The following is a 24,695-nucleotide window of genomic DNA, read 5'->3' as shown; positions in this document are numbered from 1 at the left end:
ATTAGTGGAGCACTAAAAGTTTTGACACTTCATGTCCCTTAAAAGTGATGCTCCATGCCCCTTTTCACAAAACCCTATACAAAGCAAAATAGGACACTTTTTACATCACTAGAAGCTATGTCTAGAGGAGAAGAAGATGACAGCAGCTGTAGATTTTTTTGTTGTTGACAATGCCATCCAATTGGATGAAGAAGGCAGATGATAAACATAAGGAGAGTGTCTGTCTATGAGGTACCATGTGGCTGTGAGTGAAACATTGTCTGCCAGTACTGTATGAATGAGAGAATTGTGAACCAGCTTTAGAAAAGAACTCCTGTAATTATTTCTTAAACTAGTGTCTAGGATCTTTAAAGGGACTCCGAGCTCACAAAAAAAAGGAAAGTTGTACTCACCAGGGGCTTTCTCAAGCCCAGTGCTGGTCGGGAGGTCCCACGCCGGCGTCCTGGCTCATCTCCTTCTCCCCGCTCCGGTATGGCTGACAGGCCGCAGCCCGGGCGACACTCGGTAGAGTGTCGGGCTGCAGCTTCCGCGTATGACGCGGATTACGTCACACGCCGGCCGCCTCGCGTTATCACGGCGGCCGGCGTGAAAGTACTGCGCATGCGCGCTTTAATCGCGCATGCGCAGTACTTTCACGCCGGCCGCCGTGATGACGCGCGGCGGCCGGCGTGTGACGTAATCCGCGTCATACGCGGAAGCTGCAGCCCGACACTCTACCGAGTGTCGCTCGGGCTGCGGCCTGTCAGCCATACCGGAGCGGGGAGAAGGAGAGGAGCCAGGACGCCGGCGTGGGACCTCCAGACCAGCACTGGGCTGGAGAAAGCCCCTGGTGAGTAAAACTTTCCTTTTTTTTGTGAGCTCGGAGTCCCTTTAAGGGAAAAGAACAACTAATTTATTTTCCTTCGCCTACTCACATGATCCTTTCTCAAAAACCTAGTCCCAATTTATCTAGTTCATAGTGCCTGGTAAGGACCTGTAATACCGTCCTTTGCAGGGTGCAGTCTGACACATTGCATAGAGTCTATGAAGTGTATTGAGGTGCCCTAGTCACAGTGATGAAGTTGTCAAAAAGGTGTCAGTTCTTTCCTCTTAGAAGACCCAGTCTTATTTTAAAGATTTAGATTTAGCGAGAATTTTGTACTTTGTTTCTGACACTTTACAATACAGTTATAAATGACCATTGATGATGAACAAAACAGAGAACATTTTCTCTAGGCCTGTGCACAGGCTACAACATCATGGTTTTGTCCAATACACATGTGGCGGGATGTGCAGTAGCACAAGAGTGTAAAATGGTTCTATCAGAGTCAAAATGGAGCTATGCTGTTAGCACAGGACCGAGAGGGTGAAAGTATTAGGCAAGGAGGGATGGAGGATTCCATCCTTAGGGAGCTCCTGAGAAGGTCCTGTGGAACTTGTGCAACAGTCATTTTGAATAGAATATCTCACCTTTTAACACACAAGGGAACTCCTTCGGACGCTATTAGATCAGGAGATGATTGTTGTTGTTACACTGAATTTATAATTTTGCCATACTCGGGAGACTCTCTGTATGAGAGCCACCCACACTACTGTTCATGCCTGTCATGTTCAGATAGAGTTAGGTCCTCCATTGTCCTTTTTCTCTATTTTTTAAACCATTTTAGAAGGTTGTGTAATGTCAACTCTCTAGTCTCAGAATGGTGCTCTCTAAAGCCTCATACAAGCAGGGCTCTCTAAAGCCTAAGTTACGCACACAGGGAATGTGGCCTGGCAGGGATTGGGACCCAATCCCTCAGGCAACATAGCAGTGCTGAGGCTGTAGAGACACACCTCTAGCCAGCAGGCTAGCGACACATTCTGTCGGTATGCAGAGGGACAGAGGGCTGATGGAGAAGCCCGGTGTGGTGTCACGTGGCGGTCAAGATGAGCTGGATGCACAATACATTATTCTAGTGGCTGTATAGATCTGCCAGGCAAATAGCTAACCAAGTTGGCGGGTGATGTAATGGGCTTTTGTACTCAAGGTAGATTCCTGGCAGAGGTGGTTGTTATCTGTCGCCTCGCCCGAGTTTCAACTAGCATGTGTATGATGCAATAGTATTTCTTTAGTTATCTTCTATACCTGCCTAATCACCAGGTGTTATGCTGGAGGAATCAGGACAGGTTTAGGTCCAAGGAAAGTCATAAATGATGGCAAGTGTTAGAGTATTTTTATCATTCTAAAGGGCAACAAAATGCCAGTTCTGTGCTGTCCCTGTTAACTGGCAATGTGAATACCCTCTGTGTAAGCAAAAGTTAATTTGGTGTGAAAAATCTTGTTATGATTCTATATTTTTCTAAATGTTAGATTGTAAGTGCAACTGGACTGAAGTCTTCTATGTCGCAGATTACACTTTCTTATCTGTGTAAATTTCTACAGTGCTGAATAATATGTTGCAATGATGCAAATAAAAGATGGGAAAAAGAATGTTGTTTGTAGAATTTAGTTTGTATTGAGAAGTACTTTGTTATAAGTGTAGATATTTTTGCAGTTTCCATATAAGCAATTAATGTATCATTTATTCTTTTGCTTATTAGACTTGCATGCTATTCCTTGCCTTTTGCTGAATGATGATGTTTTGTTTTAGCTGCGTGTAGTCTGAGCATTAGCATAGTTACATAGTGAAATATATGCTGTTGGTTAACATGTGGCTCACATAGCTCACTTTGCGGCAACAGAAGTAAGTGCAGCCAAGCAAGAAAGTGAACAGTTGTTGAAGTGAAATGCATCCCTTGCTCTAGGAATGATAGCTTTGAAAGATGCACTAGATTGACTTTTACTTAATTCTGGTTTTAACCAGGAATACAGCTGTTTCCCTGCAACTGGTAGTGCGTGTTTCGTACTGTAAGGAAATAAACGTCCTTACAGTGTATACAATGATAAGTAATTACATTCATCACTTGCAGAACAAAGATGGCAGTTATGTTTGACTTGCAATATACTGTATTTAGCAATTGGTTTCAGTGTTCAGCTATTATTATTATTATTGATTTATAAAGCGCCAACATATTCCGTGGCACTGTACAAAGTAATAAAAAAATGGGATACATAATAATACGGAAGCGGTACAAAATACAGAATTGGTAATTACAGTGACAAAAGTAACATAATGAATAAAATGTATAACAAATTCCAAGACACAAAAGGTTGAGAGAGCCCTGTTCTTGTAAGCTTACAATCTAAAGGAATGGGGGGGGGGGGGCAAGAGGTGGGGTAGTATACAATAAGCATACTTAGAGGCAGTGTGTTTTAGGATCTCTAGTAGGAGTGGAACTTGGCCAGAGGTCAAAGGGAGAATGACCTAAGGTAGAGCGTATGATTGTCGGAAAAAGTGAGTTTTGAGGGAGTGTTTAAAGATATCAAAGGTTGGAGAGTGACGGATGTGTTGTGGCAGGGCATTCCAGAGGAGGGGTGAAGCATGTGCAACATTTTGTATATGTGAATATGAGCAGGTAATGCTAGAGGAGGATAAATGAAGGTCATGTTCAGACCAACTAGTGATGAATGTAACCTTATTTCTGCTTTTCTTTCAATCCTTGGATTACTAATTTGCTCTTCTCACCCTGTGGATATGTTTGGAGCCGTGAAAGCAATATATAACCTTTAACACCGTTTAGAACAACTGCTTAAAACTGGGAGCCTGAGAAATATCCAGGCCATGGAAAAGGCTTCCTAACTGTATGTTCCCCAATGAGTAATTAATATCTCTGCAAACTACTGGAACTGAGTAACTATACTATAAAAAGGAAAAATCTGAAAAATACACTTTAAATGACATTGTAGTTAGAGGGATGTGTAGGCTACCATATTTGTTATATTTTAAACAATGCTAGTTGCATCACTGTCCTGATGGTGCTCTGCTTCCAGTGTGTTAAAGGGAACCTAAACTGAGAAGGATATGGATATTTCCTTTTTAAACCATACCAGTTGCCTGGCAGTCCTGCTGATCTCTTTGGCTCCAGTAGTGGCTGAATCACAGACCTGAAACAAGCATACAGCTAATCCAGTCTGACTTCAGTCAGAGCATCTGATCTGCATGCTTGTTCAGGGGCTGTGGCTAAAAGTATTAGAGACACAGGATCAGCAGGAGAGTCAGGCAACTGGTATTACTTTAAAAGGAAAAATCAATATCCTTCTCAGTTTAGGTTCCCTTTAAACTGCAGACCAAGAATAAATAGGCAGATTGGGTAGTAGAAAAAGTTTTGATCTTTGATGGCTACCTGAAACCTCGAAGTCTCTGTAAATGAGAGAGACCAGGAGTCCAACGGTGCAATATCGTTAGACAAAGTGATTTAAGCACACCTGTATAAGTATTATACCTACAAGGGTGGGTTGCAAAATTTGCAACCACCATTTAAGCTTGTGGGAATATAACCATCCCCACTCTGTGTCCCAGGTCTATTGGTGCAGATAGTGGTCGGTCACTCTCCTGGATTACTTGTGAAAACTAAAGGTCCTTGTGACTTAAAAACACCTATGAGGTATGGACTATACTAAAAAAAACACTGGTGGGTGCACCCTTGATGATATGATACTACTAGGTGTATATTTGAGATACATATAATTTTTTTACCTTCTCAAAAGGACAAACCATTATTTATGGGAAAAGTAAATGGTTATTCATGCACGGTAGACAACGCGTTTCACGGGTCTTGGCCCGCTTCCTCAGGTACAAGTACAATACAATACAAGTGCCTGTAGAACTTTTGGTCATGAATGTGAGTGCCTGGAATTCACCTGACTGGGGAGTGGGGAGTCCTGAATCACAATGCAATGCTGCTGAATTTTGCTGTTGGTACCCACCTCTGTGTCCTACTTGTGTGAATAGGCATAATTTAAAATCAGTGGCAGGGGCGAGCCACCAGCAACACATCCAGTGTGAATGAGCAATTCATCTTCCAATTTATTCCAATTTTAGACATTTTAGTCTGTTAGCAGTTATATACAGGTTATGGATAAAACCTGTCCAGCAATTTTACCAGTAAGCTTACAAAAAGCATTTTTACATTTGTACGTGCTCTTGTTTTCAGTATATTATTTTTTTTTCTTTTAATATATTGCTTTTGCACATTTTTTACTTTAACATTCAGACACTGTAATATTAAATTATTTATGAGCACATGGCTTTATTTTTTTCTCATCTCATGTCAGATTTACATGAATGTGTAGGCTTCCATCAGTATGTAAATATATGATCACAAATGGACTGTGTGGCTGTGTGTCTATAATTTTTATGCAGGTGATTTTCATATGCTCGGTTATGCTGATCTATCTTCTGTGAGTTGTCTGCAGATATAAAAGGATAAAATGTGTGTTGTTTACATTGCTCCCACTGGCTGCCTCTCCTCAATCTATCAATAGCGAGTGTTGCTACCTGTCATCTACACGCTATACACTGCCACTTACACCTTATTTTCTGTCTTACAGCTGTCAGAGAAATATCACACTAGTTTTGTAGAAGGAATTCCTTTTATGTAACCTTTGTTTTGTGTTTTTGTTTTGTTTCTTGTGATCTAGGAAATAGACACTGCTGAATTTTTGTAATGAATTTCTTTTAAGCTGTAACACTAATGGCCATAACAAGCTGTTTAAATCTTTCTTGCTTGTTTACTGCTGTGGTGGTCAAAGCTCTTGGTGAATTCCCTGACACATTATGATGAGCTGGGAGGGGGTATATTGCTTTGGATGCTAGCCTATGGATGTATCCAGTATGTAAGGTTAAAGGACCCTTCTGGACAGCCTCTGGAGAGGAGCCATGGAAAAGAAAGCCCTTTACTTGCAAACAGTTACAAATTGGAGCTCAGTAATGGCTGCTGTGTTGATCAGACAATGCAGAGGCGTCTCCATGGACTCCAGGAATAAGAGCTACATGTGAGATAGCCAATGAACATTTGATTGTATCTGAAGTAAGAATGTGTTTCAAGGAAAAGAGCATTAAGTTAGGGCACCTAGATCAGGGCCTGATGAAGTGATCTCTTGTTTAACGATCTGACTCCTTCAGGGTGTTATCAACCTCTGATACGGATGGAAACCTAACATCTTCCCAGCCGTCACAGTTTGAGCTATTAGAACTTGCTGGAGGACGCCTACGAGGAAATGTTTGTTTTCTTGGGTTTTTTATCCCCTCAGCACATCCTGCAGGCTGTAATATTACTTAGTGGTTTACAGTTATATCTTCTAGCAGTACTAAGGTGCTGTATTCAAAATGGATATGCCTGCAACTCTGCAATATGTTGTGGGTACTGACACAAATCTCAGCTTGTTTTTTTTTTTGTTCTCCTCTGTGGCACCAAACTCTGTGGTGTTGCATAATGTTGTGTAATTTTATGTTGTGCACACTATAGCTCTGTGGCAGTGTTAGCTTTGAAAGGAAACCAGACATATTCGGCGTATAGAGGATGCCATTGCTGATTTTATTTAAGAAAACAAATACTGGCTGGTGTGCCAATTCTCTGCCTTACTTTAGACTCAGTATGTTGCTCTGACTCCACTGGTTGTATGATGTTTCATGTGTGTCACTGAAAAGCTACTGAAGATAACATGACAGCCAGACAAGATTAAAAATGGCTGCATTAGAATCAGAATCAGATTTGTTTTGCCAGGTGCGGCAGATGCCACACCCAGAATTATTTGTGGTACTCACCGGCATTGGGCATAATGCAAACTTACAAATTTACAAACCGTGTAAAAACCAACACAGTGCAAAAGATACATAAAAAACACAGACTGAATAAAAATAAACATGCAGATATAGAGACCTATCATGTAGCAGTAATGTAGGTGGGAAGCCAAACGCTCTGAAACCCCCATAACAACCTACCCACTGGTGCAGGATCAGGTTAGCTAAACCATGAGTAGCAGCCGGAGAAGGCGGATCGGCAAACTCGGTGGGATAGATAAAAGCTGGAATACTTTATTGGAAAAGTCACATACAATGACATACAAAAGCCACAGGAACAAGTGACACGTGTGGGGCTCAGAGTTCACCCTTAGTTATAGTTAACTATGACTGAGGGCGAACTCTGAGCCCAGCATGCGTCAGTTGTTCCTGTGGCTTTTTCATGTCATTGTATGTGGTTTTTCCAATAAAGTATACCAACTTTTATCTATTGCACTGAGTTTTACGAATCCTCCTTCTCCTGTATGTAACAGTAATGCAGGAGAGCCATGCTAGGAGGACATTCTGTGTAAGGGGCACTAATTAAGAGGAAGCACTGCTTGGGGGGGGGGGGGGGGGGGGAGTTCCTATGCCTGGAATAGTTCTGTAACTGTGGCCTGAACGCATGCAGATAAAGAAGCAACTGCCGGGGGGGTGAGGGTCTTGCACAATCCTGTTTGCACTGGTTCTTAGCCTGGATGCGTGGAGGAGGTTCAGTGGTGGCAGGGGTAACCCAATGATTCTTTCTGCAGCATTGATCACTCTTTGTAGTTTGTACTTGTCGCTGACGGTAGCGTCAGCATACCATACGATGATAGCGGAGCAGAGGATAGACTCGATTGTGGCCGTGTAGAAGCTTGTCATCAGCTCCTGGGGCATACCGACATTTTTCAATTGTCTCAGGAAGAACAACCTTTGCAGGGCTTTCTTTTGGCATTTAGTGGTGTTATACCACTAGTATACCACTTTCCAATCAAGAAACAGCCATATTTATTTTTGTGCCTTAGTAATCAATATTTATGCCCATATATCTCTGATTTAATGAAAACTGAGATTAATGGTGTGCTTTTTGAATAGAGAACTATGCACAGTGCTCTGATGACTGTTCCCCTTGTCTACTATTTGTAGACAGCGTTCCTCCAGGCTTTGTGGCTAGGCCTGAACAAGCTAAAGTGTAACTGTACTCAAACAAGAAACTAATAAACCCCCTCATGCTAGCTTACAATACAGTACAATTCCTTTATAGTAAACTATAAGGAACCTGGCCAATTAGGCCCGGTTCACATTAGCGGTTGTTTGCCAAACGGACCGGATGACCTGACCGGATCCGGACCGGATCCGGATCGGAACCGTACGGTTCTGATCCGGATCCGATCCGGATCCGGTCAGGTTGCATCAGGTGGTAATCAGGATGCGATCCGGATCCGTTTGGCAAAGTTAACGTAAAAAAAAAAAAAAAATGTTGGGGTCTGGGAGGTCAGCAGAAGGGGGACCTGTGGAATCAGGCCCTCTGCTGTTTAGCACTCACCTCCACCTCCGACATGCTGCCAACATCCTGCCAACACCTCCAGCTCGTGCTGCTCCACTCCAAAATGCTTGCCCATGTGTCCCCAGCCAATATCGCCGCAAAAATCCGCATAGGAAGTGGGGTAGAACATCCGGATTTCTCAGCCAGTGTGTTGTGCGGCCTCCGGTTCCCATTTGTTTGTATTGGCCGGATGGTGCAGTCCGGCTTTTCCCCCCCCGGATACGGCTGCCGGAGGGGCCGGATGAAAAAATAGCGCATGTTGGAACGGAGGCCGGAGTCCGGATCCGGCCCGGATCCGGATCGGAACCGTACGGTTCTGATCCGGATCCGATCCGGATCCGGTCAGGTTGCATCAGGTGGTAATCAGGATGCGATCCGGATCCGTTTGGCAAAGTTAACGTAAAAAAAAAAAAAAAATGTTGGGGTCTGGGAGGTCAGCAGAAGGGGGACCTGTGGAATCAGGCCCTCTGCTGTTTAGCACTCACCTCCACCTCCGACATGCTGCCAACATCCTGCCAACACCTCCAGCTCGTGCTGCTCCACTCCAAAATGCTTGCCCATGTGTCCCCAGCCAATATCGCCGCAAAAATCCGCATAGGAAGTGGGGTAGAACATCCGGATTTCTCAGCCAGTGTGTTGTGCGGCCTCCGGTTCCCATTTGTTTGTATTGGCCGGATGGTGCAGTCCGGCTTTTCCCCCCCCGGATACGGCTGCCGGAGGGGCCGGATGAAAAAATAGCGCATGTTGGAACGGAGGCCGGAGTCCGGATCCGGCCCGGATCCGGTCCGGCTCCGGTTCTGCAGAACGGACCTATGTGAACGGACGCATAGGCTTTAATTGCTATGCCGTGCGTCCGTTCCGTCCGTTCTGCAGGCGGTGCGGCTCCGGCACGGCGATTCCGGAGGGCCACCGCAAGTGTGAACCGGGCCTTAGTTGACTATATCAGAAGATTACTCTATCAAAACTCGTCATATATTGTATATTCATTCAGGTGCATGGCTGGGACCTGGGAACTGAGTTTACTAGAACCAGAGTTTACTATGAGATTCTACTGTATATGGAAATGCCTGTCTTCTTTTGTAGAGTTTTGTTGGTTTATTTCAAGCTCTGCAGGAGAAACAATAGTTTTGAATGCTGTAGGAGTAGTTGAAGTATTCGAGAGATTCCTATTGTTACCTAATTTAGAAGAATTTTTTGTTATGACATTTTAACCACAATTGCTGCCTCATTATACGTTTCCTCAGCCCTGCTCCTGCATAAATGTTACTGTTAAAGAACGTAACAAATTGAAGGGGGGTCAACAAAATCAGATTATCATCTAGGCCTTCAGCTTGAAAAGTTTGTATTAACAATGATATTAGCTCTGTGTTGTGTTGTGGCAGCACTTCTCCCTGCAGTGGAAAGCGCACCAACAACAGTTTTTTAGAATAAGGGGTGGATAAAACCATTCAGAAGGGAACTAATAATGGGTTGATAGTTAAACATTTTAAAATAGACATGTGTACCTCAAAAATGAGCCTAAGATCTGAGTGAGCCTCCTAACCCTTTATATTTACTGAACAGGAAGGATGTGACACACACACAACTTTTAAAAAATAGTTGTGTGTATGTCATATCATATCATCATATACTATATATATATATATATATATATATATATATATATATATAATTTTCTGTGACACTGAGTAAGAGACAAACATGGGTACTTGTAACTAAAAAAAGTTCCCCTGGTGGGTACTCACCTTGGGTGGGGGAAGCCTCTGGATCCTATCGAGGCTTCCCCTGTCCTCCTGTGTCCCACGGTGGTCTCGCTGTGCCCCTCCAAACAGTGGGGATGTAAATATTTACCTTCCCAGCTCCAGCGCAGGCGCAGTATCGGCTCTACGCTCAGTGATAGGCGGAAATAGCCGATTGCTGTCGGTCTGCTCTACTGCGCAGGCGCAAGTCTCCTGCTCCTGCGTAGTAGAGGGGACCCGACAGAGATCGGCTATGTCCGCCTATTTCCGAACAGAGACACAACAGCGCCCCCGCTGGAGCTAGAAAATGTAAATATTGCACAGCCTGACAAATTGGATGTGCGTTCCGTGAGGCGGGAAGCCTTGATAGGATCCAGAGGCTCCCCCCTACCAAGGTGAGTACCCCCAGGGGAATTTTTTTCCATCATTTTTTAAAAATACAGACATTGGTGTGCATAAAACACAGACAGTGGTACATAATGCACAAGTGGTGGCAGACAATATAAGGCTCCCTGCACACTGCAAATCCGTTTTCCGATTCCGATTTTCAATTCCGATTTTCCCTGAATACATTCAACAGAAAAACGGATCAAAAAACACAGCATGCAGTAAAGATTAAAAATCGGAATCTGGTGTAAAAACCGATTAAAAAGCGGAATCGGAATCGCATGCAGTGTGCAGGGAGCCTAATTGTTATGGTGACAGTTATGTTGTGATTTACAAATGTGCAGTGTAGTTAAATATTTGTTCATTGCCATGTATTACATATATTCAGTATTTTAGTCCCAATCCTCATTTCCCACCTGCAGTTGAACGGAATAAGTTTCTTTTTTACTTAGAAAATAGAGTGTAAAAAATACCAATCTGCAGCTATATACAGAGTTCTGCAGGATTGTGGATTGATCCAAGAGGAAACTGCCAACTGCGTACAATATTAATCCTGAAATAAAATGTCCCTCTTCATCTACAGCTTGTGATAATTACATATATGTTGAGCTGTCTTGAAATCGAGATGTTGTTCTGCAGAAGATTTGCTGACTTCTGTGACTCTTCCCTGAACTGGTTTAGATTCGACTTGTGAATTGTGATGGCATCATTGGAATGCCCCAGGCAGCCCCAGCAGACATGATGCAGATTTGATGTTCTGTTAAGCTTGCAGACCCGAAGAGAAAAGAGGGGAAAAAAATGTTAAACTGATCTAAATTTTGAAGCATTACTGTGGACTGTGACTGAGAGCTTTCTCTTTATAGAGTTTCACTGTATATCTTACTGTCATGGATGACAGGAACATAAAAGGGCCGTGGATGTTCAGGAGCTATACATCACATTATCTAGGACTTATTATCGTTAGACATGGTTATATTTGTCAAGGTTACAGATGTGTGTTTTGCCTCAGTTTAACTGGCTGCTAAGCTAGACAACCGTAACTTCCAATAAGTTAAATCAATTTTATAGAGAGGCGTTGTGATCTTAATGTCTACTCTGCAGTGGAGAAGCCTTCACAAAAGCATTAATGATAATGATTGCTCTGTAATGCCAATGACAGAGAAAACTCATCTTTCACTGATCATTGTCACCTAATGTAATTCATCAGTTTGCAAGGAATTAGTAAAACACTTGGTAGTATTTGTTATTGCTTACAGAACAGTGTTTCCCAGACATATGCCACAGTCAGCTGTTTTCAAGAGTCACCCATGTTATCGGAAATTACCATCTGTACCACACACTACTGCTTTCATGTGTTCTGAAACAGACTCCCCTCTGTGTCCATTGGAATCCAAACAATATTACACAGACCGTGGTATCCGCTTACAGCTGGCACTGGCCTGAGCATATTCACTATTAAGGAAACTTTACATGGAAGTTCTGAGCACTCAGTAACTTTGAGTCATGCCAATGGTGCCCATCCCACAGTTTGAGAAACACTGAGAATATTGCAGTTTGCAAAGAGTGGACTAATCCATCAACCCTCATATCCTCATGTACACCAGATAGGGGAGGCAATACGCAAGATATACACAAGATAAGGAAGACATTATAACATTACATAATGTTACAGAAAGAAATTTCAGCATTAACCTCTTGAGGACCAGTTGTTTATACCCCCCTAGTCACCAGGCAATTTTTTTTTAATTCAGCATGATTTATTGCTCAGTCATACATCTTAGCACCCAAATGAATTTGACCTCCTTTTCTTGCCACTAATACAGCTTTGTTTTGATGGTCTACAATTACCACTGCGACTTTTATTATTATTATTATTATTAATAATAATTCAAATCTATTTTTTTATTCAATAAAAACCCCTATTTGTTTTTATTAAATCCCCCCCCCCAATTGTCCCTAGACATCCATACATTACACTACCCATGCATAGGCATCCGCCTATGTATGGGATCACGTTGGGAGCCGTTAGGAGGGACAGTTAATTAACTAGGCTGTCTCCTGTACAGCGCTGTGCTAGAACGCGGCGCTGTAGAAATGTTTTTTTTTCCTTTGATTCAGTCTGCCAGCTCAGATTGCGGCTGGCAGGCTGATCACAGAGCCCCGCTGTGTTTACGGCAGGGAATGCGCACGCGAGCATGTTGCCGCTATTCGGCGTTAGGCGGTCCTCCTAGAGTCCATATGGTGGCAATAGTTAAAAAAATTGCTTTAGGCAAAATAATATTTCTACTTCCTGACCTGACCTCACCAGTGACATCCTTTGTTACCATTGTATGTATTTATTGTCCAGCGCTGTGTAATATGTTGGCTCTTTATAAATACAATAAATAATAATCTTGTTAACATTGCTAGTAGTCCATTGTTTTTCAGTACAATCCTTGTCTTGATTTGCATCTTTAATCATGCTAGAAATTGTTTTAGTTGCTAGAAGTCTTCTATCTTGCTTAAAGAATTTTGTCCTGTTAATTACAGCCAGCACCCCTTGTTGCCTAATTATTAAGTGTTTATACAGTACTTTAGTATATATAGGACAAATTCATGTCACTATTTGATGTATAGAGGTGTGTGCAATCTAACCTGTACCATAATTGTAGTCTAATGTTCCTACTATAGTACATACGGCCAATTTTTGAAGGAAGCCAATTTATTGGTGTGTTTTAGGAGTTTGGGAGAGAACCAGAGTGCACATAGAAAACCCATGCAAACGGGGAAAACATCTATTGTAGATGGTGTCCTGGCTGAGATTTAAACCAGGGACCCCAACTGTGCTTGGAGTCTTCTATATTGATTGAAGAGATGCTGCCAGCAGCATCTACCCTCTTTATTATCCGCCGACCCCATCTATATTTATAGATTTAACTACATAAATGTGAGCAGGGAACTCTTATAGGTCCATTGTTTGCACACTGCGCATGTGCACATGTATGGGGTGTGCACAAAAGAGATCAATGGGCATCACACTGCAGGGCTGCAGCACATTTTATAAATGATGCGTGTGGTCTGTCCCACTTCTCCTCCACACACTACCAGTATTATTTGCTTCTCCCCCTTCTTTATTGATATGACTCAGAATGACCTGACTTATTTTGAGGTTGATACCTGATCCCCCTGTATATGGCACACTGGTTAGGTGAATCTGTGTGCTGTTTTAGTAAGGTACTTTAGTATTGCACACAGTTTTGAATCCATGTGCTTTTTGCGATGTTAGTGATGGGTTGTGTTTGTTTCTAATCAGACAACTTAAATATGAAGGGCCATCATTTGATTTCCTAATTACAGACCTCATCTGAAAGATTTGATTTGTATGTAGTGAACATCAAGAGCTATAAGTGCCAACACATTATTTCATCTTTAGTTACAATAGAGAAAGCAAAACATTCTAGCTTAGAGGAAATGACAGCTTGATGAGGCAGATACCATTATGTTTACTACATTTGTGTCATGTGCACTATGGTAGTTAAAAGAACATATTGGTGGATGAGCTATTAAACTGTTTTGCCAAGTGCTTACGGTTAGATGAACTACTTCGCTTCTTTGCCAACAGTTATTATTATTCAGAATCCTTATCTTTGGCTGACATGCCTGAATGAGAAAAAACCTTGTATTTTTCTTCGACATTTTACCTGAATACTACTGTTACTATTCAGGTTCAGCTACAAGTTAAATATATCAGAAAGATTGGTCATTCAGAACGGTGAAGTCGGATTTGAATGTTGGTTGGGAAATTAAACAGGCTAACTAACCCGGTACAGAGCAGCACCCTTATAGGGGCTGGGGATAAGCAGGAAGCTCAAAACACTAGCTTCTACAGTTATGTTTTACTTTTTTTTTTTGGGGGGGGGGGGGGTTAATTTGTATTGTTGTGGGGGCTTCTAGTACAGCAGTTATAGATAGGGATGTTTAGTATTAGTGTGTAACCATGCTGTAAGAATTTCTTAGTGGTCCTGGGTCACCATGAATTAGTATGTAGTCAGTATCCTAACGACAAATCTGTTTTAACCATTTTTTTTAAATCCCTTGTTAGTTGGTAAAAGGGTCTTACATTATGCAATCAAGGTATCTTAATCCAACCTTAGATCTTGTAGTTAGTCAGCCTCTATATTTTGCCAGTTTGGTTAGTAAAAGCTTCTGCCCCGAAACCCGACCCCGACAGACAATTGTGTAGATTTGGAGAGTATATCTCCAACGTTTTCTAACTGCATGTTAGCATTTGTAAATTAGCCCTTTTTGTTAAATTTAAGATGTAGTGGTCTAACTTGCCAGCCATCAATAATTGTTCTTACAGAAATCAAGAAAACTGACCAATGGAAATGTCTAAAATGTAATATGGTATATTATCTAAATGAAATTGATTAACCAAATGGATTACTTTCACTTTCCTCTAGAGCCTTATCATGTGATGTGCTATCAGGGCCTGCGCTGCAGTCAGCTCTTCCTGCTTTCCAGATATATTCACTTGATGCAGAAAGAGGAGTAATTAAGCTTCAGTTTGTTAAAGCGGTATCGTCACCATAAAAATCAAATTTCAACAGCAACTGGTCTGAGTGTATTAAGTGATAAAGATGCTAAGCCTGCATTCAAAACTTTCAAAACTTTTTCTGCTGTTATGATTTGGAGTTATCACATACTTAAGGAAACACTGGCCCTTTAGTAGTCGTGCCAAAGAATTGCATGCTGGGGGTTCTTTTTATCTATAATCTATTCCTCCTCTTCCCTTTATTTCCCTGCCAGCTTCTTATCTGAAACCTAATCCCCTACTCACTTGTGTTTACAAGCAAGGCTGAGGCGACTCAGAGATAGGAGGAGACAAGAAAAAAAGTAAAAGGCAGAAATGATATCACGAGTTAGCCTTAACTGTGGGCAAAAGACATGGCCCCCACCAGGAACAGAATTCTTGTAATTTACTATATAACATTCACTGAAATCAAAACGTGGACAGTATAATACATGTGTTATGTAAGTAGATCAAGTATTTATCTACTTATATATGTGGGTTTTTTTCCCTGGCATAGTATGGCTGATGCTACTGCTTTAATAAAAACAGATCGGGAAGCTTCTGGCTGATAGCAATCCTGATTGTAAGCCCAACAATGCCTTTTCTCACATGTACAACTCCATTCATAATGAATTTTGTTTGTTTCATGCAAAACAAAAGTTTGCCTTCTTAAAACAGAAGGTATTAGCAATAATTCAGGTTGGAGTGAGCTCTAAGGAGTCCCACAGTGCATCACTGCTAAATATGTGAATCATCTTTTTGTTGTCCCTGATAGCTAAACACACCCCCAGATCCACTGGAATACAATGATGTGTCAGCTTGTTAATTGTACTGAGCCACAATAATCCAACATGCATGCAGACTGTTTTGGATTGATTGATACTCGTCAGTGCATGGCATGGATTAATATGGCTCTATGTGGTAGGACTTGAAACACCCGGAGTTAGGCCTGGTGCACACCAAAAACCGCTAGCAGATCCGCAAAATGCTAGCAGATTTTGAAACGCTTTTTCTTCTTTTTCTGTAGCGTTTCAGCTAGCATTTTGCGGTTCTGGGAAGTGTTTTTGGTGTAGTAGATTTCAGATATTGTTACAGTAAAGCTGTTACTGAACAGCCTCTGTAACAAAAATGCCTGCAAAACCGCTCTGAACTGCCGTTTTTCTGAGCGGTTTGCGGTTTTCCTATACTGTACACTGGAGGCAGAAACGCCTCCGCAATCCAAAATCTGCAGCAGCCCGGGAGTATGCGTTTCTGCAAAACGCCTCACGCTCTGGTGTGCACCAGCCCATTGAAATACATTACCCTAGCGTATCCGCAGCCGCAAGCGGATCGCAAAACGCAGCCAAACCGCTCTGGTGTGCACTAGGCCTTACAGTTTGCCCAGTAAGCTCATGGTGATCAAAAAGCCTCCTTACTAAAATGCTATTTAGTTCTCAATGACAACAAAGGGATGATTTGCATATTCAGCAGTGATGCATTGTGGGACACCTCAGAGCTCACTCCAACATGAATAATCGCAAATATCTTCTGAGTCTTCTCACTATGTGGATTTGTGCATATATATTCGAGTCATAGCTATAGTGCCAGGTGACACTCTGCAATTGAGCCTCTGATGAAGCGGTACTTACCATGAAACGGCTGTTTGGTTGCGGTGTTTCCTTACCCCTCTGCCCTGTCTGTCTGCTTGTGTCATAACCCTGCATGAGTAATAAAGCAGTGAAGTCTTTTAAAGCCTATGTGCCCGGATCTCCTTCTCTTGTCTACCTTCTGATTTATTTGCAAAGCATTTTAATAAGAAGACTTTCTCAGGCCCTTACACACTCCTAGGAGTTATGGGTTCCATGAGCTTGCTGACCAATCTGTAAGGCTTTGTTCACATAAATCGCAAGCGCTGAGCAATTTATTGAGCTTTTTTTAAAGCGCTTTTTCCATCGTTTGTTTTTCTAAGCACTTTTGCTCAGCGATTATTTAATTTTTTTCACTTCCTGACGTCAGCACTTGGGAAATTGCTATGCAAAGCACTTTGCAATTTTCTTATACCTTCCATTGAGCCAAAATGCTCAGAAAATGGTACATGTAGCGCGTTTGTGATTTCAAGAAAATCAAAACGCTTACATGGGAACACTGTCATAGGAAATCATTACACAATCGCTTTTAGGTCGATTTGCAAAATTGCCAGAGCTTAAAGAGAACCCGAGGTGGGGTTCTGACAATGCAATCCATGTACAGAGGCTGGGTCTGCCTATACTGCCCAGCCTCTGTTGCTATTTTAATCCCCCCTAAGTTCCCCCTGCGCTCTGCAATCACCCATAAATCACAGCCGCACTGTGTTTACATCTGTACTGTCACTCTGCGTGCTCCCCCCGCCTCCTGCATAGCTCCGGTCCCGCCCGCATCCCTTCCCTCTAATCAGCGGGGAGGGAAGGAACGCGGGCGGGGACCAGAGCTATGCAGGAGGTGGGGGAGCGGCAGACTGACAATACAGAGGTAAACACAGCCCGCTGTGACACGCGTGTCAGCAGCGCGGCTGTGATTTATGGGTGATCGCAGAGCTTAGGGGGATTGAAATAGCAACAGAGGCTGGGCAGTATAGGTAGACCCAGCCTCTGTATGTGGATTGCATTGTCAGAACCCCACCACAGGTTCTCTATAAAAAAAATCAGCAAACACTCATAGTGTGAACGAGCCCTAACTCTTGTTTTTTTTATGTGATATTACCTTGAAATGTAGGGTAGCAATTTCATAAATAAGGAGTTTGGGAGATGACGTTTTATTGTATATTAACCCAGGCTAGAAATCTTTTTTCAAAACTGATCACATAAAAAGGAAGCCTCTAAAATCTGTTGGTGACCGGCGTTTCTTTGGGCTGTTATAAGAGCAGGCCGGACTGGTTGTACTGACAGGCCACTGTGACGTGATCCTTTATTTAGAACTTTAGTTAATTGATTGTAACACGTGTTTAAATGACTTGAATGAGGTTTTCTTTATTCTTTAGTTGTGAAGCTACAGACAGAAAACCATAGACTTAAAAAAAGAAAAAAAAAACCTGTTCAGTGAAATGAAAACATCTGGGTTTCCAAACAATATGGTGTCTAGCACAGTTGGAAAGTGTGCTGTATACGCTGGCGTTTTTTTGTGCTGTAGTTTCTCCATTCATGAAAGGCTGTGAAGTGATATCTGTCAGATTTGCTGCAGTCTTGAAGTTCAAGAAAGACGCATCGATTCCACATGAATTGCCATGCAAATCTCCTCTATTGTGCTGTGTTAAACGCCGGATTAAAGAAGTCTGTTGCTTGACACATGCTTCTGTGAGCAGCTCCTTTGCCTCGTGTAACTAGTAAGCCCCCCAAAAAGCCAGCTCCTGTATTTATTATGGATATGAACACAATCCCAGATCACAAGTAGGTAAAAGAGCTTAAGATATCACAGATATGGTGTCTGGCATTTAGGAAGGATATTTTTACAACCCCTGTTTGACTTCTTGTCATTAATCCTATGATTGAGTGCTGCAGGGAAATCTATTTTTTTTTTGTACTGTGGCTGTATGACATTCATTTACAAGTAATAGTTCTCATTATACTAAACCAAAACTACTATCTCTAATCAAGATGATACTGCTGTATGTGTGCAGTATGGGCATGTTTTATTATGTCCTTTGTCTGGTCTAAGCTAATGTGTTTGGATTTCTTCTGTTTGAATAGCAGTATGCCTAATGATGTTGATCCAGGGATTTTATGTAAGGGTTTTTTCACCTTCTTCTGGATCAACAGGGATATGTGAGGGAGAAGGCTGGTGTTGTACTTTATACTGGTTGAACTCGATGGACGTATGTCTTTTTTCAACCAAAATAACTATGTAGCTATGTAACTATGTATCAGTAATTAATGTCAGTCTTTCCTCTCTTTTGTGTCATGTAGATGAAGGTCTGAACCATGAATGCAAGCTTTGCAGCCAAACATTTGACTCCCCAGCAAAACTACAGTGCCATCTGATTGAGCACAGCTTTGAAGGAATGGGAGGCACGTTCAAATGTCCAGTCTGTTTTACAGGTAAATAAATGTATAGTTTGTGTAGTTATACCCCAGTCCTCATCCTTCCACCTGCCTAAAGGCCTGTCATTTAGCCTTGGAAAGATGATTGGGAAAATGTTTAAATATTTTTTTCTTTTCATTACATACCAAGCATAGAGTAAATAACATTCATAATATACTGCAATCGCACTACAAAGAGACATGTCGTCTTCGACTGGCACCAAAATCAAATGGGCACATTAATAAAAAAATATTTTACGGAATTCCCTTGAACTGTGATGAACATTCATGCAAGCATTGATGCAGAAACAGGCCTCTCTCTCTCTCTCTCTCTCTCTCTCTCTCTCTCTCTCTCTCTCTCTCTCTCTCTCTCTCTCTCTCTCTCTCTCTATATATATATATATATATATATATATATTTGACTATTTCTAACGGCCCAAATTTCTGAGCACCCTTTATTCATGTATGTACATATAGCCAGATGTGTCCTACCCAGTATGGGCCTAAGAGCCCCCCAGTATCGTAGTCAGATAGCTCTCCACTAAAGATAGTCAGAGTGTCCCCCCAATATACTGTTGGTAACCAGAGAGCCCGTAGTATAGGTAGCCAGAGAGCCCCGTAGTATAGATAGCCAGAGAGCCCCATAGTATAGGTAGCCAGAGCCCCCCTCCAGTATAGATAGCGACCCCCCCCCCCCCCCGATGTATGATTATGTAAAATGCAGTTGCGCCTTTGGTAAGCAACCATAAAAAAACACAGCATAGGGCGCCACCCCCAGAAAAAGTACCAGAGAGGCCCCCCACCTAGTATGGGTAGCCAGAGAGAGGGAGCCTCCCCAATCCATAATGTGCAGGGGAGGAATGGGTGATGTAACTCACCTCTCAGCATTCACAGGAAATAATCACTACATGGGTTGGGGGCGGAGCTTCACTGTGATTTTGGTGGCAGAGCTTTGCAGTGATTTTTTGGGGCGGAGCTATTCCTGGTGCCTTTTTTTTAAAGAAAAGTACTGAGGCTCCCTGCACGTGATGACACTCCTGCCACCCCCAACTGATTGCAGAAGCTGGAGCCTTCATCACTTCTGCTTACTCATCCCCAAAAGATTGCCAACACTCCATCCAGCAGCACTCTATAGTACGTCTCTTACCTCACCTTCTAGTGCCATATCCATTCCAGTCTTCTCTCCACAAGTAGCCCTTGTCTTCAATCTGGTGATCACCGAGACTGTAGCAAACAGAGCGGGCTGCTTGTGAAGAGAAGACCAGAACAGACCCCACACTAGAAGGGTAGGTTAGAGCTGCACTATGGAGTGCTGCTGGATGGAGTGTTAGCAGGTCCAGGGAGAGGTGATAAAGGCTCAAGCCTCTGGGATCAGTGTGAAAGGGAGGGAGCTTCCTTTTGCCTAGCAGCTTGCTGCACTGGTCTGCAGAGGGGACTCAGCAGTGGACAGAAGCTGACAACCCCGGCTGTGATAAACAGCTCTAAATTTAAGGCATGTGTCAGTAAAGCTATTCTAACTTTATTGACATGCAATAATACCGACAGTTCTCTATGTGAAAGCTCATAATCAGGGCCGGCCCTAGACTTTTTGCCGCATGAGGCAAATTTAGAAAAAATTACCGAGCCGGAGGGGTAGCGGGCAGGACGGGGGTATTGAGCCTAGCGGTGGGGAGGGGGGTCGGACCTGTAAATAGTTAGGAAGCAGCCGATAGTAAGAGGCACGGGCGGGGAGGACTCACCTCTTCCGCGTTCCAGCGTGCACTCCACTCACGTCACTTCCTGCAACGCCGCCCACTGTATTGTAAGTGGACGGCGTTGCAGGAAATGACGTCAGTGGAGCGCATGCTGGAACGCGGAAAAGGTGAGTCCTCCCTGCCCGTGCCTCTTACTATTGGCTGCTTCCTAACTATTTACAGCTGGAGGGGAGCACAGATCGGGGGACCCAGGCGAGGGAGAGGGGGTCCGACCCCCCTCCCCACCACTAGGCCCAATACCCCCGTCCTGCCCGCTACCCCACGGACGGGCGGGTGCCGCCCCTAGAAGTTTGCCGCCTGAGGCAAAAGTTTCACCCCGCCTCATGAGCGGGGCGGCCCTGCTCATAATTTAATGACGAAACACACATCGTTAAATTAAAGAAAAAGCTAAATGGCAGAAACGTTATTAACATATGCTTTGTGAATTGTGCCCACTGTATGGCCAATTTGGATTGATGTCAATTCAAATTCAGTTAAGAGTGCTGTAATTTAATACATTTTTATTCCATTCCATATATTCTTACTAACTTTAAATGGGGATTCCTGCTTTGCCAATCAGTTGCAATTGGAACACAGCGTGATTGGCTGCATAGGTGTGTACTGCTTTAAAGGGTATATAACTAGTGGAGGCAGTGTTCCGATACTAGATCAGATGTATGCTGAAATTAGATCAAATATTTAGTGCTACAAAGTGATAGTCCAGGTAAATCATTGATATCAGGTACCTACCAGTACTTTACTTGATCTGGTGCAAATCTATTTGTGTATGGTCAGCTTTTTCCAGATTTTGTTGAGATTTGTACCAAGAAGCCATACTGGAAGATTACAGTCACAGGACTGATTATAGAAACTGAAAAAAATTGTAAAAAAAACCCTCCTGTGGTCTAGATGATGGCTAAGTGCACTAATTTAGGTGTACCTAGCAGTTGCACAGTAATTTAGACCTAAACACACAAATCGTTTGCACGTTAAAACATGGTCTTACTATAAATCAATAATTTAAGAGTAAACATAACGGAATTAATTCCTAGAACACGCATGCTAATGGTGCTATTACCATATAGTTACTGCACTATTTCCTGCAGCTAGTTTATATCATTTTTTTTTTCATCTCCACTCTTAAATGGTTCACAAGAAAAAATAAGCACACATCTAGATTAAAACACCTGTTGTTGTTGGAATCTCAGCTAGATACTTTAGCATTTTTATTTAAGCTTTGTACCTATTAACAAATTGAACACAAGACGTCAACATCAACAGGAAAATTATTTCTAGGTGGAAAAAGCATCTGGTGGCAAATTAGGATATACTCACCACCTTCCTTCCATACTTGGTGCTGGCTGGGCATTCCTATGAATAAGTCGCTGGGAGATCTGGGCGCAGGGTAAAGCCAATAAACGGTTCACCTGCTCCTGCACAAGTGGTGTTAATTACTATACCCCCTCCAGGCTGCCGTGGATAGTGGGGGAAAGAAGTAATTCGGCTTCCAGCTATTGCTGGTGACCGAATTACAGTGTTTTTGTAGTAATTTGTGCTCCCTCGTTTGACGGTGCCCAAATTACTCACTGAGCGCTGCTATAGCCATAATTCCTATTACGGCCTATGGTGGCGCTACCTGCACCCTAATCTCCTGTGCTGTTTTTACAGCGCTCGCTGGCAGGTACCTCCATGTCCCTGCAGAGGCGTAGCTATGGGTGAGCAAGGGGAGGGGACATGTCCCCAGGAGTAGCACTGTAAGGGGGCACAGAGCATGGCCACCACACCCCCAAGTGAGTGAGAGGTGCTGCCCAAAGTGCGCCTGCTTCTCCCCCTCTCTCTTGTTGATGGAGTGCAGAAGTGTTAAAGCAGAACAGGGGGGGGGGGCACATCTGGCTAACTATAGGGGTGCATCTGGCTATCTAAACGTGGGGAAGGGAGGCACATCTGGCTATCTAATGCTGGGAATACACCATGAGGTTTTTTTTACAGGTAGATGGCTCAATAGATAAGGTCCAATCTGATTTCGATAATTTTTCTGATTGATTTTCTCATAGAAATGAATGGAAATCAATTGGAAAATCAATAGGAAAATCAACAGGAAAATCAATCATCCAGTAAATCTGCTTCAAAAAAACCTCATGGTGTATTCCCAGCATAAAAGTGGGGAAGGAGGCACATCTGGCTATCTAAACAGTATTTGTACATTTGGCTCCACTCATGGCTCCACCCATGACACATTGTGGTGCTTGGCCATGCCCAATTTGTCCAGGGGGGGTCGCAAAAACTGTCTTTGTCCCCGGGCGCTGAATTGCCTAGATACGCCTCTGTGTCCCTGTCCTGTATCTCTGACAGCCGATAGGTAAAGATTTACAACAGAATGAATGGAGCAGTGTCTGTACATGCAGGCCAACTCAGCATGGGATGCCCACTGGGAACTGCTGCCCACTTTACATGTAGGAGCCATTGGCATGGTACAGAGACCTAGGGGAACTTGCAAGCAATTACAGTGCCAGAGAGAAGAAGGTGACAGGTTTTTGTTTTTGCCCAAGTGTTACAAATACTTATAAGGTGCACATTTTAAACTTCAGGAAATACTCTAATCAGTGAATCTACTCATACTAATTAGTAATCTTACTGTTTTTGTTAAATAATGTTGCTAGCAATGTGGTGATACAGTCATCACTCATTAATGCTATTACAGCTGGAAGGGAAAGTGTCATGGTAGAAAGCAGTGTCAGACAGTGACATCTAGTGTTGAATAAGTGTGCAACGGCTGTTTGTAATAGCAAAGAAACAACAGGAAAGAATAAAAAGAGAAATGAACTGTAGTTTTCATTATAAGACTATAAAGGAGAAAATCACTGGATGAACCCACCACAGAGCCTATTTTCACCAAACTTAATTTCTTTCTATTTTTCCACCTAAAAAAATCCCATTGTGAACCCAACAGGTGGACAGACTGCATGTCCTGCAGTAATAAAGGCAATCTGCTCAGTGTGAAGATGCTCTTAAAAGAATCATGCGGCTATCTCCACTGACTGCTCTACACCCTCCTGAAATTCTTCCTTCTGCATAGAAGTAATGCCTTCAGTCCAATATGTCAATTCTTTAATACTGCAGAGGGCTAGAAATCCTTTGGTCAAATTGATTTTTCTATTGACAACACTCATAATTCTCTAATAAGCAACTGAGGGGCTTATTGTCCTGCTTCCAGTTCAGTTGAAACACTGATCGCCTGGAACATGCTATGTGCTCTTAAATGCTTTATTCTGCCATATTTCTCACAGCAGCTGTTATTAATTTGACACATGATGAATGAGACGGGTTTGCTATGTTCTTCTTGTCATGTTTATTTACCAAACTGAGAAATATATGGCCACATCTTGGTGCTTTATAAAGAGCATTTTGTTCATTGTAATCTCTCTTGTCTGCTTCAGAATTACATTTCGTGTTTGCTTCAGTCATATAGAGTTTATTGTATTTTACTTTGTCATTTTAAGTACATGTTTGAGACACTGATTTATCGATATGGTGCTGAAATATAGAGTATATCTCACCATTCATATTTATCAGGACTGTATTTAGAGATCATACTGCCTACGGCAGCTCTGACTGATGACATTCCATCACCAAACCAGATACAACTAAGACTATGATTGCTGCCTGACCGCATCCCTCATAATCCTGAGGGCACTCTTCAGGCAGGGAACACACTACATGCATTTTTGCGCGTTTTGCCACGAACGGCAAAACGCGCACGATTTTAGAGGCTATTGAAATGAATAGCCTAGCGCAGGAAACGCTGTACCGCATGCGTTTGTGCGTGTTTGCGTTTTTTTCCGCGTTTTCTAAACGCACAGTTTTCTGCTTTGTCCCGCACGTTGCATGGCAGTACATGCCATGCAAACGCATAAACGCGGAAACGCACGCGGAAAAACGCACACACGTTAGACGCAACCGCAAAACCCGACGGAAACCTGGGAAACGCAGGGGAAAACGGCCCTGCAAGTGTGACCCCTGCCTCAAGGTTCACAGTACAGGGGTT

General features: G+C 42.7%; 1 protein-coding gene across 4 annotated transcripts in view; it reads left to right on the top strand.

The window, feature by feature from the left end:
* Window positions 1-24,695, top strand: part of ZNF521 (zinc finger protein 521) — a 404,909-nt gene that overhangs the window by 308,286 nt on the left and 71,928 nt on the right. For all 4 annotated transcript variants that reach the window (XM_068237286.1, XM_068237284.1, XM_068237285.1 and 1 more), the window contains one exon: window positions 18,804-18,935. In XM_068237286.1, the coding sequence (XP_068093387.1) occupies window positions 18,804-18,935 (132 nt within the window). The remainder of the gene's footprint in view (window positions 1-18,803; window positions 18,936-24,695) is intronic.

This window comes from Hyperolius riggenbachi, chromosome 5, assembly GCF_040937935.1.
Source record: "Hyperolius riggenbachi isolate aHypRig1 chromosome 5, aHypRig1.pri, whole genome shotgun sequence".
Taxonomy (NCBI): Eukaryota; Metazoa; Chordata; class Amphibia; order Anura; family Hyperoliidae; genus Hyperolius; species Hyperolius riggenbachi.
This window is presented reverse-complemented; position numbering and strand designations above follow the sequence as displayed.